The sequence below is a fragment of the Sapajus apella genome, unplaced genomic scaffold (genome assembly GCF_009761245.1).
Source record: "Sapajus apella isolate SASKATOON/1434 unplaced genomic scaffold, GSC_monkey_1.0 scaffold73, whole genome shotgun sequence".
NCBI classification, from domain to species: domain Eukaryota; kingdom Metazoa; phylum Chordata; class Mammalia; order Primates; family Cebidae; genus Sapajus; species Sapajus apella.
Genome location: NW_022437013.1, coordinates 8,099,273 through 8,117,230, shown reverse-complemented (window position 1 = coordinate 8,117,230; position 17,958 = coordinate 8,099,273). Strand labels below are relative to the sequence as shown.

Below are 17,958 nucleotides of genomic sequence, written 5' to 3'. Positions count from 1 at the left end.
CACTTATAAATTCAACCACTTAACAGGGATGCACCAATTCCTAAAAGACTACAAACTATAATAACTCAACCAAGATGAAACAGATAATCTGAATAGTCCTAGAAACATTAAAGAAATTCAATTTGTAATTTAAAAGCTCTCAAAAACAAAATATCCAGGCCCAGATAATTTTACTGGAAAATTCTACCAAGCACTTAAAGAAGAATTAATACCAATTCTTCACAAATCCTTCTAAAAAATAAGGCCAATATTATACTATCACTAAAACCTGGCAGAAACAGTAAAAGAAAACAAAACAAAAAACGCCCCAAACTACAAACCAATAAATATCATGAACACTTGAAAATCTCTCTTACATTTAAAAATCCTCAACAAAATACTAGCAAACCGAATCCTACAATGTATAAAAGAAATTACAAACCCAGACCAAGTAGAATTTATTCCACATATGTAAGGCTGACTCAACATTTAAAATACCTCAACATGCCTGTAATCCCAGCACTTTGGGAGGCTGAGGCAGGTGGAACACCTGATGTCAGGAGTTTGAGACCAGCCTGACCAACATGGTGGTACCCTGTCTCTACTAAAATTACAAAATTAGCTGGGCATGGTGGTGAATGCCTGTTATCCCAGCTACTTGGGAGGCTAAGGCAGGAGAATCGGTTGAACCCGCAAGGCATAGTTTGCAGTGAGCCAAGACTGAACCATTGCACTCCAGCCTGGGCAATAAGAGTGAAACTCCATCTCAAAACACACACACACACACGTAATTCACTGTATCATGACACAGAGAAGAAAAACCATGATTATGGCAATTGCTGCAGGAAAGAAATTTGACTAAATCCAGTACCTGTTTATAGTAAAACAAACAAACAAAAACTCCTACAGGGTAATTACCTCAACTTGATAAAAAACATCAAAAAAAAAAAAAAAAAAAAAAAAAAAAAAAAAAAAAAAAAACACCTACGAATAACATCATACTTAAGGTGAAAGACTGAAGACTTTCGGCATAAGATCAAGAACAATGCAAGGATGTCTGCTCTCATCACTACTACTCAACAGAGTATACTTGAAGCTCTAGTCAGTGCAAAAAGACAAGAAAAAGAAATAAATGGCATACAGATTGGAAAGGAAAAATAATACTCTGACTATTTGCAGATGACATAACTGCGTATAAGGAAAATTCTGAATAATCCACACAAAAAATCTCCTAGAACTAACAAGTGAGCTCAGCAAGATTAAAAGATATAAAATTAACACACAAAAATTAATTGTGTGTTGATTTTACACTAACAAAAACATGTGTTTGGTATATAATACCATTTATAATCACTACAAAGTAATGCAATACTAAAGTATAAATCTAACAAAACCAAAACATGTATGTGATGTGGGTGATGAAAATTATAAAATGCTAATTAAAGAAATGAAAGAATACCTAGATAAATTTTGGGACATATCATGTTCATGAATGGGAAGGTTCAACATAGTAAAGATGTTAATTCTTCCCAAATTTATCTATAAGTTAAGCATAATTCCTATCAAATGCCAGGAAATTTTTATGGAAACTAAAACAATCTTGACAGAGAAGAACAAAGTGGGAGGAATCATTCTACCAGATATTAAGGCTTACTATATGGCCATAGTAATGAAAGCACTAGGGGAAGACACATAGATCCATGGTATAGAGACCTCAGAAAAAGACCCACACAAATATGTCAAACAGATTTTTTTTTAAGGTACAAAAGCAATTCAATTGAGGAAGAATACTTTTTTCAAAAATGGTGCTGGAGCAACTGGATATCTGTAGAAAAAAAAAACAACCTTAATCTAAACCTCCTATCTTATATAAAAATTAAATGAAAATGGATCACGGCCTTAAATGTTAAATGATAAAACTTGTAGAAAAAAGACATAGGAAAAAATTTTGGGGATATGGGGCTAGGCAAAAAGTTCTTAGACTGGACACCAGAAACAGAATCTGTAAAATAAAACTGATAAAATGGATTGCATCAAAATTTAAAAATTTTTGTTCTGTGAACAACTCTAGTAAGAAAATGGATAGGTTACAGACTGGGAGAAAATATTTGCAAACCACATATGTGACAAAAGACTTGCATCTAGAACACATGAAGAATTCTCAAAACTCAACAGTAAAAAACAATTCGATTAGAAAATGGACAGAAGACACAAACAGGCATTTTACTGAAAAGTTTATACTGATGGGGAAATAAGTACAGGAAAAGGTTCAGCATCATCATTCATCACAGAAAAGGAAGTTAAAACTGCCATTATATCACTACATCTCCACAACAAGAGCTAAAATGAAAAATAGCGAAAACACCAAATGCTGATGAGCACACAGACAAAGTGGATCACTCTCACACAGCTGGGGGACATGTAAAATGGTACAGCCACTCTGGAAAATCATCTGGCAGTTTTTAAACGCACAACAATCACATGATCCACCAATTGTACTCCTGGACATCTATCCCAGAGAAATGAAAAACTTACGTTCACAAAAGAACCTGTACATAAATGTTCACAGCAGCTTTATTCATAGTGTCCTAAAACTGGAAACAGCCTACATGTCCTGCAACAGGTGAATGGTTAAACAAACTGCGGTATATACATACCACGGAATATTACTCAGTAATAGAAAGAATCAAACTATTGATACGCAGAGAAACACAATGAATCTTTGGAAAATTATGCTGAGGGGGGAAAAAGCCAATCCCAAAAGGTTACATGCTGTATGACTCTATTTATATATTTTAAAATGATAAAATTTTAGAAATAGAAAATAGATTCGTGGTTGCCAAGCAGTTAATCAGGAAATGCAGGTAGAGTGGTCGGTAAGAGAATTTGGTAAAAGGGAGGGAAGGTGAATGCTGTGATAAAAGGGAGAACATGAGGAAATATGGTATGAAGCTGTTCTTTATCTTAACTATGGTGGTTGATATATAAATCTACATGCGATAAAACTGTACAGAACTAAATACACATACACAAGTAAAACGGGTGAAATCTGAAGGAGATTAGATTTTATCTATATGAATATCCTGGTTGTAATATTGTACTACAGTTTTGCAAGATGTTGCCTCTGAGGAAAACCAGGTAAAAAATTAACATGACTTCTATATTATTCTGCAATTACCTCAATAGAAATTTCAATTAAAAAAAGACCAACACACACAAATAAGTTTTGATTCTCAACCTCTTTTCCTAGAAGTGCCAGCTCAGTAGCCATGTAATATGACCCCCAATGTATGTTAGGCAACAGTTTTACCAAATCTGCTCTAACTGTTTAACATGGCTGGCCATCTTTTCAGTCTTTACCATATGTTTCCTCATGGTTGTCTGCCTGCTAAGCCAGTGCCACGTTTTAAGGTTTCAGTTATTGTCGAATCTACCTTCTATGTTAGTTAGGTTAGGCTCCTGTTTAAAAGCAACCTTGAAATCTTAGGGACCTGCAATAATTAAGGTTTATTTCTCATTCGGAAACAGAGGAAGGGAAACATACAGGGAGAGGGGAGAGTGAAGAGAGGGATGAGGAAGAAAGAGAGAGAATACTGTCTTTCTACTATTCATAGCTACTTTTAAGATATCCAGTTTATTAAGATCAAAGTTACACTCAGAATAAATGTACTTGAATTCTTAGTCCTAAGTATGTCTGATGGGAAAAAGTATTTACAGAGATGTACAAAATTGCATTTCCACCATGAGAATACACATACTGGTCTTGCCACTGATAAAGTAAAGTGATGACAAGATACTCTGCTTGTATATAGCACTGCCCTTCACACAAAATTAATAAAAAAATATATTTCAAGGAAGAGTGTAAAAAGAAAAGATGGTGAAAGCGTCCTGAATTATTGGAGGCAGAGGAGAACAAAGTAGTAGAATTATTATATCTTAAGTGGCCTTTATTTAGTCATCCTATTGAAATTATTACTTATTAAAGTCTCACTTCAAATTCTATCTTTTCTAGGAAATCAACTGCATATTATGTTCTTCTTCCTTTACCATACCTCTACCCTCTCATTTGTACCTGTTCAATGCAGAGATGCCATTAATATTTATACCTCCTACACGGAGATACACAATGGCTTGGCATGTAGTAGATGCTTTGTATTTAGAGTCATAACTACTGTGTGGTTTCAACTTGTATCTAAAAGAACACCTTCCAATTATATAGCACTTCAGTTTTCAAAATGCCAATAGATATCATCCTATTTGATTCCCACAATACCCTGGGATGGAGCAAATAATTAAAAACTCAAGAAAGTTAAGTTACCTCTCAAAGGCCAAAGCTGATGAATTTCTACTAGGACCTGTATCTTTAGACTCCCATATAACAGTGCTCTTCCTGTTATAGTGCACCAGTTTGCCAAATGCTGTGAAATTTTTAAATAAAAAGTATTATGCTGAGCTAATAACTGGCACCACAGCATAATACTATTTGTTGTCGCTTCAAACACTGAAGTGCTCAGAATAAGGCTGGCCTATCTGAATCCCATCTGGCAAAGTTTAATTGGTGAAATACCATCAGGTTACCTTATCTATGAGGTGGCAATGGATCATGGGCCCCAAAACAGCATTAGAGTAAGACTCCAGTGTACTGTATTTGTTTTTTGGTCACTAACAGAAAGAAAATGTCTTTGGAGAAAAATGTGTCCTTCTCACAAACAATATATATTCTGGTATTTGGAAGTGATTTAAATTATGTTACATATTTCATCTGGGGAGTCTCTCCAGCTTTAGGAAATTCACTTGGGCACAAAATGTACATAAGTAGGATTAGTGAGAAATCTAATTTTGCAGATGTATTGAGTGTATTTCAAATCTGGATTTACATATAGAAAAGCAAGTTTGGGAAGTGGAGCTCTGAGAACGCTAACCATCACATGCATGCGCTTTCCTAACAGGAGCTGAACACTTGCTCGATTCTAATCTTAGTACCCTAATCAAACCTACAAGAAGTTCTTTAGAATCAAGAGACGAAGGTGTGACAACAAATCTATTTCGTCTGTAAAGGGGAACAAAGGTGAGCAAGTGGTTAATAAACAGTGGAAAGACATAAAATACCTTTCAATTAACTGCACTGGGAACAACCAAGTGTCTCTGTTGAGGTTGAGAAACGCTAAAATTGAGCCTCACTAACAGAGATGTCTTTGTGTTGCTGCCGAATCTCAGGCAGATCAAGGGCATTCGCTTTTCAAGTAAGCAAAGTGGAACATTATACTCAAGAGCACAAAAGATGACCTCACCAATCAACCAATGCCACAAAGATTTCCCAAAGAATTAAAGAAAAAGATGAAGTAAACGAAACAACCTTGCTCAGTAAATCAGATTCTATTCGAGAAGATGAAAGATGAACAAGGCACTTTAATGGAAATTCAAAGGCATCTTTTGGCATCTCAGCATCTGATACTCTTCAGATATGAGAGGGATGAAAGTAATTCATAAAGAGATTTTTAGCCCAGGTGTGGTGGCTCATGCCTGTAATCCCCACACTTTGGGAGGCTGAGGTGGGTGGATCGCTTGAGGCCAGGAGTTTGAGACCAGCCTAGCCAATACCATGAAACCCTGTCTCTATCAAAAAATACAAAATTTAGCCAGGCATGGTGGTGTATGCCTGTAGTCCCAGCTACTCAGGAGGCTGTGAGGCAGAAGAATCACTTGAACCAGGAGGCAGAGGTTGCAGTGAGCCAAGATCATGCCACTGCACTCCAGCCTGAATGACAGAGTGAGACCTTGTCTCAAAATATATGTGTGTATATTTTAAAAAATCTTTCTTATCTGGACCAAAGCTTCTTTAAAAAATATCCAACACCAAAAAGTCTAATTTAAAACAATTCCCTCAGACAATAAATATTAACACTGGGCAAATATGAAGTATAATTATGACATATCACACAAAACTGCTTCTCTAAAATGACCCTATGACATTTTATGCATGAGTTAGTCAAATCATGAGAGACAACTGTTTTACATAAAAAAATAAGGTGTTCATGGCCATTCAGCTTAGTACTAATGGGATTGTATTTTAGAAATATTACAAAATCTCATATGGTACTTATAATTACTCTAAGGAGTAACTCTTCCCTAAATAGCAGGCTAAATGTTGTGAGCAGCTATTAAATAATTATGTGGTTCTGTTCCTTAAGAGACTGCAATAATTATGGATGAAATACATCTTAGTCTTGAAGCTTTGGGATACTTTATGAAAGAAGTAAAACCTCATGAAATACTCAGTGGACTTTCAAATAATTACAAGTATAAGATTTCCCATTGCCTATTACATTATTGGGATGTTTGATAAATATTAACAGATATGATATGGTTTGGTACATGAAGAAAAAGAAAATGCTATCTGTCAACCCATGTCGCCTCTCTAGGAGAAGTAGCACCATATACTTAAAACTAGTAACAAATTGGCTCAGATGGATTGCCAACTCTATCATAAGTGGTCCCAGAAGAACTGGAGTTGCCACAGTTTCAATGACTTCCAACTGAGAAGACAGCTGTGTAACTACAGCACTGCCATCAAGTCAACCTCAAAATAATGTTGTAAATTTTTTCAAAGAGACTAACAAGAGGGGAAACTGGTATCTGACCATAGTTACTATTAACTCTCAATTATCTACACTAATTTGGACAAAAAAGGCATAATGTTAAACAAAGGAGAGTATCAAATGTAAAAATTGGTTATTACCTACACATGTTAAGACACGCCTTAATTCAATTATCTAGTACTCCGACACCTTTCTAGTTCAGTCCCATCACTTATCTAACCCATCACATAAGTTAGAGAAAAAAGGGGGCCTGGTTCTCTGTAACTTATTCATGGATATTGAAAAGTTGAATGGACTTTTATATAATATTTTAATATATCTAAAGATTTGACTTTATATACAAGTTGAAGATTTCTCTTTAGTAAAAAACTATAATATTTGTATTGTTAATATAAGACATCTATTACTTTTTCTATAACTACTATTATAGAATAAATGTTTCATTTCCAAATCATGTTTTCTTTTAAATACAGTCTCACTGTCACCCAGGCTGGGGTGCAGTGTTACAATCATGGCTCACTGTAACCTCAAACTCTCAAGCTCAATCCTCCTATTTCAGTCTCCCAAGTAGCTGGAACCACAGGTGTTTGCTACCACACCCAGCTATTTCTTTTTTTAAGAGATGAGCTCTCACTTTGTTGCCCAGGCTGGTTTTGCATCCCTGGGCTCAAGCAATCTACTCACCTCAGCCTTCTGAAGTGCTGGGATTGCAGGCATGAGTGACAGTGCCCAGCATCCAAATCACCTTAAGGAGCCGATTTTTTAGTTAAATATATGATCCTCTTAGTTTAACAGTTGTCATGTTTTATGATGGAAAAAATGTGTATCAAAATTAAAGATATTAAATTATAAAAACATTTCCCAGAATCCTTTTAAAATAAAGATTTGACTTTATATACAAGTGGAAGATTTCTCTTTAGTCAAAAACTATAGTATTTGTATTGTTTATATAACACATCTATTACTTTTTCTACAACTATTATTCAAGTAGGAATAAATGGATTCATTGAGCTTGCTCTTAAAACTTTTCAGTCCACAGATCATTTCAGCATACATGATCCAATCAACTACTAAAAAACAAAATAACAAAAAAAAAAAACCACCTCTCTTAAGACAGCATAATTAAACCCTGCCACTCTTAATTTCTTCATCTTGTCATTTCTTGATATGAAAAAGAAAGGCTTCTTGGGTGGGAATGGCAAAAAGGAGCCCACAGAGTCAAGAAATACCAGGCTTTTGGATCATTCTTTATCATGGCCTCCTTTTTCCCAGTTGAGAACCAGTATGAAATCTCATCGCCTCTCCAGCTCAAATAAATTTTTAGTTAAAAAGTAACTCACAGTAATCATTACTCTTTACTGTTTTACTCTTTTTATCCTGTGTAGACTTAGAACTTTTCCCGGATACCTAGAACTTACATCCTATCCTAAATACTACCATACTTTGAAAACCTTTGTCCTCTACTATTAGGTACATGACTAAGATTTGTTTTTACAGTCAGTGATGATGCCTATATTACAGTTGTTTTAAGAGCACACCAGAAGAAAGAATATCATTCTGATAATAAGGAAGTCTGGATCCTGGTCCTAGCTCTGCCATTAATTAGCTGTGTGTTCTTAAGGAAGTCATTCAACCTCTCTGAGCCACAGTTTCTCCATTTAAATAAAGTAAGTCCCTTTCAATGCTAACAATCTTAATTTTATTAAGGAAACACTGGCTGAAAGCCTTGAGATTTCATTTATAACAAAGAGGATCCCTGCCAAGAGAAAACAAAAATCCCTATAATTTTTCTCTACAGTTCAAATTACATTTTGACACCTTCCTCAACTCTACCCGAGAAGCACTGATCATTGTAGAAAAACATGCAACAGGAAGACAATTAAGTCAAACATTGTTTAATCCCATTCCTCAGTGTTTTCCAGTTACTGACACATCTCAGCAGTTCTTATAACTTCTCTGGGTAAGTGGTTTTTGGTGATAATCTACCTGGAACTGCCTTCCAATTTAATAGCTACCTTTTGAACCACATGACCCTTCTTTTCTCTTACCTGACCTCATAAACATAGTAAAGTCTGATAATCAGTAACCAGTTCTGCCCCTACCATTTACTGACAATGCTACTTTTAATCCTTACAAAACCCCTAAAATGTAGATATTATCCTTCATTTTAAAAATGAAGATACAGACTGAGAGAGATTAAGTAACAATTAAGGTCACACAACAATTACGGGGTAATGCCTTGACTTGAACCCATATCTTCCTGACTTAGACACCTCTCCCCATCAGGTAGTTTTAAAAAATATTAAAGCAATATATAATTCAACCTCCCTCTGATAATTCAAAACAGTTTCAAAATGGATAGGATATTTTTTCCTTAATACAGGAGAGAAGGAAGTAAATATGAATGATGATATAGGTATGTCTGGAAGGGAAAGAAGCTGAAGAAGTTCATGGTTGATGACCTCTATTAATGCAGAAAATGAAAAATCTAGAATGCCAAATAATAAAATTTGTATTATTTTAAGGCCATATCTTTAAAAGTATTAACTCTGGTTAACTAGCTCCCATTTGTCTTAATTTCTTAGACTTGATTATATTCTAAATTTAGGCAAAGTCTATAAAAATGATTTCCCCCTAATTTTTATCTTAAATCTATAGGAAAGTTGAGAGAATATTAAAAATCATACACTTGTATGCCTTTTACCTAGATTAACCCACTGTTACCATTTTGCCACAAATTGCTAAATCTTTCTCTTCGCAAATTTTTGCTGAAAGTAACCTACAGACATGAAAATTCTCTAAATAATGTAGCCTGCATCTTCTAGGAATACGGAATTTTTCCTACATAACTATTGCATTTGGTAAAATAAACAATTCCTTAATATCATTTAATACATAGTCCATATTCAATCCCCAAATATTCTAAACAATATCTTTTTAGTTTTGATCAGTATCTAATCAAGGTTAACAAGGTAGACTTGAATGTTATGCCCCTTTTAATCTAAGACTATCGAGTTATTTTTGTTTGTTTGTTTTGAAATTTGTTTCCCATAACGAAGAGTCCAAGCCAATTAACTTTCAGAATGTCTCACACATAGAGTGCCCGATTATTGTCTTGAGATTAGATTCAATTTAAAAATTTTGGGTAAGAATACTACATCATCTTTCAGAATGTCTCACATGTGGAATATCTGATTATTTTCTTATTATTAGATTCAACTTAAAAATTTTTGATAAGACTACTATATAAATGATACTGTATACTTCTTATGTCAGATCAAGAGGCACATAAAGTTGAGTTATCCTACTATTGGAGAGGCTAAGTTTGATCACTTCATTAAAGTGGTACATGTCAGATAGCTGTTATAAAGGCATGTTTTATCCTTTATAATTATTCAGTAATCTATCGAGTGATATTTTTGAAATCACATAAATATCCTATACTCCAACAATCTTAAACTCAATGGTTTTAGCATTCATTGACAATCCTTGCCTGAATCAATTATTTTGCTGTGGTTGCAAAATGGCTCTTTTCCTCATTGTACAATTAAAATGGGTAAACTTTACGGTATGTAAACTATGTCTCAAAAAACTGTTTTGAAAAAATTAACTCAGCAAATTATAGACTGTATTGGGTCCATCTCCTGTTAGCGTTTTTTTCTGCCAAGAAATGACAGTTTGAACATTTTACAAATGAGGGTGTTCAAGATGAGAGTAAGCTTAATAAAAGGGTTATATTGAAAGTTTTTTAAATGGTAGTTTTCTAATTTTATCATTCCTTCTTTTAATAATTAGCTGGCATGCTTCTGTAAAGACTTTCCCATGTACCTCCTTTTTTTTTTTTTTTTTTTGAATATCATTATAGACTCATGGGCTTTTCTTTTCCCTCAATCTATTATAATCTACTACTATTACTGTTCTTTTTGATGTTCAAACCATCCTAATGTGGCCAGTGGGAGTCCCATTGAGCACAATCTTATGTCCTGATATAACCTTATTAGTCACTGAACAATGATTGCTTTCTTGCACAAGAAGTCCCAAGCTCACTCTGTACTTTCTCAGCCTGAGGCATGAGATTAGACACTTCCCCAAGAAGACTTGGTTCATTTTAGAATGGCATTTAAAAGAAACCAAGATCTCGGTGCTGGGTGTGCTCATTGCTACTGGGGTGTGTCTGTCATTGTTTCTAGGCCCTTTCTGTGTATAGAATAAAGGAGCAGGAATTCATTACTGATATCGTAAATTCAAATTTATAATGCAAATATAAAAGAAGAGGAAAAATAACTTGTATCTCTTTGACTTTCAATGAAAATCTTGACTTCTATTGTCCCTAACATGCTTTGCCTTATTTCTCAATATATATGAAATGGTAGTAATATTGGTATTATAATTCTGAAACTAATAATAGACCTATTAAGAAAGTTTAAAATTTCTCTGCAGTTCCTTATATCCCTAAGATGACATCCTAGAAGGATGCATCATCAACTTTTGAACACTATGTTCAAAAGTTATCTGAACTAGGAGATTGTTATAAATTAGTTACATAGGTTTGTTTGGTTTCAGTATGTATTCAACTTTAGTATTTATCTTCCTTCTCATTAATTTTTACTTAATTCTAATTTTTTGGTATGTAAAACATTTATATGGCTCTCAGGTCAAAACTTTATAAAAAGGCGTATTCATAGAAGTCTTGCACCTATTCCAGTTCTATATACCCTATTCCTATCCATCCTCTATTTTCATTAATTTCTAGTTTATCCCATATGTATTTCATTGAAAAAAATAGGGAATTACAGTGTTTCAGAACTAAAATAGACATACTGTGAGTCAAACAACACCCATACAACAGCTTTTATATGAGTTTGTTCATGGAGAACACAACCTGAGATGTATCACATTTTCTACTTGCAATAAATACAGAGAGTGGCATACAAGCAAACTCCCACCTGAATTCCGATCAATCCACTGCAGAGAGTCCATATGGACATTCAGAATTCTGCAGATCTGCTGGAGCTAAAAACACATATAAGACTTTTAGATTATGATTATTCTGAGGTGGTAAATAAAAAATAAACATAAGAAATTGACATTAGGAAGTGGCTTTTAATTTCCTATGGTAAGAAATCAACTGAGAATTACTAAATACTAATTTTTTTTTTTTTGCTAATTCATATTTGCAATGCTCATTATCTTTATGTATTGGTTCAATTTAATTATTTTCTAACTACCAGGAATTGGATATCTATAATTCAATAAGAAACTGACTACCACAGTATAAAGAACATTAAGAAATATTTTACAAGACAATGAATTCATATAAAAAATTAAAAATAGCACCATTTGTCAACCAAATCAGTAATTTTTTAAAAATAGTCATACTCAGTTATCGAGTATGTGGGAAAATAGGTACAATTCATATATAGCCAAAAGTAATATAAATTGACTCAACCTTTCAAAATGTAAATTTTTATGATACATATCAAAACCTTTAAAATATTCATACCTTTTGACTCAGTCAGTATATTCTATTTCCAGGAACCTATCCAGAGTAGATAATCAAATCTAAATAAGTGGTGATTACTGGACTATTTTATATTGGCCAAAGATTGGAAACAATATCTCTACCAATTAAAAAATGATTAAATATATTAAAGTCACCCCGATGAAATATTATAGTACCATTAAAACTCATGTTTTCAAAGAATAGTTAAAATTTTTGAGAAAGACCATGAATGAATATTAAGTAAAGACAGAATACAAAAAGTTATATAGTTTCCAGTAATCTTTAAAACAAAAGAAATATTTTTATCAGCCAAGCAAAAAAGACTAGAAAGAAATGCGCAGTATATTATCAAGGTACTGGTAATACAGATGACTTAATTTTCCTTATAGATTTTTATAAGGAAATGTGACTGAATAACACAGTGCATAATGTGAACTTGCTTAATAAAAATTTTAGACACTAGGTGGTCTTTCCCATTGCCTCTCACCAAAAAAGGGGAAATAAAAACAGATAAATCTCATCACCGTGAGTACTAGAACACACAGCTTCTAGTTTTCTACCCTGGTATATGACCCAGAGTAATAAAGATTTGCTGACCTGGTTACAATAAATTATCTACAGGTATATTATTGTTCAGAAAATGTTTTTCACGTTTCTTGTCCAAGGATTTATGCTATCTGCAAAAAGAGCTGTCACTGATTTCTTCCTTCCTTTATTCTGCAATCAAACAGCAATTACCCTTTAACTGACTCATCTTAAACATCCCAAACACCCCTGCCAGGAAAACAAAAAGACTCAAACCATTTACTACCCAGTACTAAAATAAAATAAAACAATCCAGGGCTAAGTAGAGAAAATGGACAACAACAGAATTATAGTCTCCTTTTATTAACTTGGTTGTGAACACTCCACTTATATTAATTCAACACAAAGAAACTAGAAACCAGCTCTGCTGCATGCCTAAATCTGCATATATTTACCTATGCATCAAAATGTTACAACAGAACAATTTTGAATTTTGGAACTACAGTGGTAATCTAGTATTTCATTAAGAGAAAATCAGTATTTTGTAAACTCTTGATCATCTGTGTGAACACAGGGACATGGTAGCATGAATAATTCCACACTAATTTATATTTGTCTTTGTTCAACTTTAGATTTACCCAAAGTAGAGAACGGCATAATTTTTATAGCTGGAAGGGACTTAAAGATCATTTAGTCTATCCTTGACATTTTGCGAAAGGAGCCAAGACCCAGAGAGATTAAATGACTTAAACAAAATACTAATACTTTCTCAGCTATAACATGCCGTATCTTTATAATTTAAAAAAAGGTACTGTAAGATGTATGTAGATAAAGAACTGTCTGTATATAATTGAACAAAGAGCTTACTAAAGAATGATCGCCACTTATGTTTATGTCATTCATCTTCACCTACCCAGAACCTAGCCTCACTCCTAATTATAATTAACTGATAGAAAGCACAATGGGAACTCCCACAATGGGAGATCCCTCTTACTATTACTGCCACAGAGCGGGAGTGGGAAAAGGAGGACTCCATTTAGCTGCTAAGACAACAGGGAAAGGTACAGGAAATAAGCTCTTTAATTAGAGTATAGAAAAAGGAAAAACCAATTCTTTCTTATTGCCAAATTAATTCACAGCACCTTAACTCTAATTGGAGCCTCAGCTTTATCTTCCACTGATATAATACATTTATTATGAGCTAAATAGTATTCTATGGGGTAGGTGAAAACCTAATAACCATATTTCACTAAGTGTCTATAGAAAAATGTAAAGTCTCAAATGGTCAACCTAACAAATGTTAAAATGCAATCTGATAAATTAAGGATTGCCTGGTTATGTCTAACAGGCACAAGCATACCTACTAACACGTATATGAGTATGTAAACAAATATGTAAAAAGAAGAATGAACTGGCTAATAAGTGAATAGAAAAATAAACATAGGTACATACTTACTTATGTGAAGAATAAGGGAGAAAACCCTGACAACTTAGGGAAGAGTAATATTTTCACCTTCCTGGGAATAACCACAAAAAACTCACAACCTTTTTTGCCTCTAAATGTTTCCTGCTCCACTAATTACACCCAAGGGGCTTCATATCTCTAGAGGCAGGTAAGAAACCCTATAGAAGACGGAAGAAGGGGACTAGCTTAAATGAACCACAGAATGCTAATTTCTTTTTAGAGACAGGATCTTACTCTGTCACCCAGGCTAGAGCACAGTAGTGCAAGTATAGCTCACTGCAGCTTTCAACTCCTGGGCTCAAGAGATCCTCTCACCTCAGCCTCCAGAGTAGGTAGGACTATAGATATGTACCACCATGCCCAGATAGATTTCTTCATTTTCTATAGAGACAGGATCTCACTATGTTGCCCAGGCTGGCCTCAATCTCTTGGTCTAAAGCAATCCTCTTGCCTCGGCCTCCCAAAGTGCTGGGATTATAGGCATAAACCACCATACCTGGCTGAAATACCAATTTCATACTAAATCTTGGTTGTCTAAGTACACAAAGCAGTAAACACACCGGATCAGTAGTGTCAGTAGAACTTCCAAATGTATTCAGGTGATTAACAACGTCCTTGAGATCTTGGGCCATTTGTTTCAGCTGAGCATCTATACTTTCTGCTAATCTGTAACTGAAAAGGCAAGTGAAATAAAGGGATTAACAAAAAGTGTTTTCTCCACTACCTTGTTATTGACATATAAACATGACACTGCCAATTGGATTTGTCCCAATTCCCCTATCTTTTCAGTGGATCTCAGTTATGACCAATGATATATTTTCATGAATGCAGCATTTGTGACCTTATTATTAGCATATTCTAAAAAAACTCCAAATGAGAAGGCTTTTATCTACCTTGCCATTTTTACCATCACCTATTCATCCTCTAGGTGAATGCTGTGGGATCTGTAGAGCAATGGAACCCTTTAAGGTGTCAAAATACACCTATAGGACATTTACATACGAAAGAGAAGTTACTTAGGGTTTGGCAATATTCAATAAATGCTGAGATATCTTCAATGATTTTGAATACACAAATTTTCAAAATAGAACCTCATATAAATATACTCCATCAGGCAAAAAAAGATGTTTTGAGAATAAGCTTCACAATAATCAAAGATAGACAAATCTGTTCACAAGTTACTTAAATTCTCAAGATTTCTACCCAAACTACACACACAAACACACACACATACACACGACCCAGTCAATAAACATGTTTATGAGAATTAAAGTGGCCAGAGGATTTTTCAACCTTAATGTGTATAAAAATTAAAAGAGTCAATTAGATTTGTGATAACTACTGCCTTTCTATGGCATAGTACTTATGCCATAGAATTAGTTGCCTAGATGGTTGAAGATTCTGGCGAATATTTCATCACAATATAAATCTGGGCCGGGCACAGTGGCTCACGCCTGAAATTCCAGCACTTGGAGAGGCCGAGGAGAGTGGATCACGAGGTCAAGAGTTTGAGACCAGCTTGGCCAACATGGTGAAATTCCATCTCTACTAAAAATACAAAAAATTAGCCAGATGTGGCAGTATGCACCTGTAATCCCAGCTACTCAGGAGGCTGAGGCAGGAGAATTGCTTGAACCCAGCAGGCAGGGGTTGCAGTGAGCTGAGACCGCACCACTGCACTTCCAGCCTGGGTAACACAGCAAGAATTCATCTTGGAAAAAAAATATATGCGTGTGTGTGTGTGCGTGCGTGCGCGTGTGTGTGTGTGTCTGTGTATAAATCTGACTACCAAAGAGCAACTAGAAAGGAACCAATGTCTCAAATATTTATTTTAACTACAGTTAGGATCTTATGGCCAAAAATGTAACTACATGTTTAAAAAAAATGCATAGAAAACAATACAAAGAAAAGAAAAATTCACAAAGGTTGAAATACAAAAGCAGAAACTGATTTAAGTTAGTACAGATTAGTTGTACTTACCACATTTAATGCTGCTACAAAAAAGTTAACTTGCAAGTATATTAAAGATAGGCCCAGTCTTAACTCATAATAAGTCATTGATAAAAATGAGTCAAATTTAGTCTCAATCTAACTTATGTTGCACATTCATACAAATTCTAATACTTAATAAAATATTTCTCAGTTCCAGAGAAATAAAGTTACTTTGGGAACATTGGCACTGTATTGACAGGAGGTAAAGACTGAAGAGCTCACAAATAAAATATAGTCCTCCTAAGACATTGACCAAATCATTCCATTTTTGAAAGCTATACAGTTTGCCTCCATATTAACAAACTGCCTTTAAAATAACAAATTATTTATCACTAAAGCAATTGCATGAACATTAGTTTTAGCAGAATCAACATAAATAGGAGACCACAAATATCCCACAATACCATGACACCACACACATAAAATTTGTACTTCTAAGAACAAATTTGACAAAGACAAAAACTTTACGATGAACATGCATAAGGTTGAGAGTAATAACAGTACACAGAATGCTATTAAACAAAATTGCCAGAATTATTTTCTCATTTACAAGCATCTAGAAAAGTCAGCAGAAAACAGTCAAACAAATTGATAAATGTCAACTACAAAAGCTTGTCCTTTTCTACCGATTTGTATTCCTTGCCTTCCGATTTGACTTTTCCCCTCTGTTCCTGGAATGTTCTCATAATGCATAAGTCCTGTCCCATTCTTAGATCTTTATTCAGTTACTTACGTCTCCACACGCTCCTCATCTGCATGCTGCAGATAATGAAGTCCACTCTGGTCACTTACAGACTCCTCTAAATAAGTCAACAGAAATTCTAGTTCCTGCTGCTGTGACAGGATAAAATCCAATTCTTGTTCCAACCTGAATAAAATAAGTTAATAAAAGGGCTGATGAAAGGAATTTGGAGGGACAAAAAAAAAGTTAAGAAACTACAGAAGGAAAAAAACACTGAATAAAAAAATAGGTCTTTAATCTTTCAATCTGGGAAATCTAAATTTCTACCTTTTCTGATCCAGTTTCACTTTGTTCACTTCTCCATGTAAAATACAAATCTATAAACAGAAATAAGAATACAATAATATAAATATTTAAATTTATATAATAATTTTAGAGCGATATTAATTTTCTCACACATACTTCAAATATGAAAAATTTCCTTTCACTCAGGGTACTTATTACCTAAGGAATATATTTTGAGCTTCTCACCAATATTGGAATAGAAAATTAACCACAGGGCTGGGTATGGTGGCTCATGCCTATAATCCTAGCACTTTGGGAGGCTAAGGCAGGAGGATCACTTGAGCCTAGGAGTTTGATACCAAATTAGGCAACACAGTAAGACTCAATCTGTACTAAAAACACACACACAATTAGCTAGGGGTGCTGGCGTGACCCTGTGGTCCCAGCTACTTGGGAAGCTGAAGTGGGAGGACTGCTTGAACCAGGCAGATTGAGACTGCAGTAAGCTGTGATCGCACCACTGTGATCCAGCCTAGGTGATAGAGCAAGACCCTGTCTCGAAAAACAAAAACATAAACAAAACAACAACAACAAAACACAGGTCTGTTCTCTTGTGTTCATCTGCAAATACTTGTACAATGTAGGTAGATTAATGAAAATATCTTCTTACCATCTCACCATTTTCAATTAATGTACGGTCCCAAGCATTGACCTGAGTGGCCTGGAGAAGAAAGCACTTTTCTTGATCTTCCAGCTCAAGGTTCCACTCATTTACAAGACCCTCCAGTTGACCATATGTCATCACAGGAGTTGGTACCACACTAAAACACAAAAGGATGCAGGATGATCCAATAATCATACTTTAAAAAGTGTGATCAGATTTTAAGAACACAGGAGAACTCTGAGAAGAAAACAGCATGTAAGGAGT

The 17,958-nt window shown here is 34.5% G+C and overlaps 1 protein-coding gene across 2 annotated transcripts in view; it reads right to left on the bottom strand.

The window, feature by feature from the left end:
• Positions 1-17,958, bottom strand: part of NUP62CL (nucleoporin 62 C-terminal like) — a 67,339-nt gene that overhangs the window by 9,409 nt on the left and 39,972 nt on the right. For both annotated transcript variants that reach the window (XM_032250909.1, XM_032250910.1), the window contains exons 4-8: positions 17,701-17,851; positions 17,073-17,122; positions 16,797-16,931; positions 14,632-14,743; positions 11,525-11,591 (exon numbers count right to left, since the gene is read on the bottom strand). In XM_032250909.1, coding sequence (XP_032106800.1) covers positions 11,525-11,591; positions 14,632-14,743; positions 16,797-16,931; positions 17,073-17,122; positions 17,701-17,851 — 515 coding nt within the window. The remainder of the gene's footprint in view (positions 1-11,524; positions 11,592-14,631; positions 14,744-16,796; positions 16,932-17,072; positions 17,123-17,700; positions 17,852-17,958) is intronic.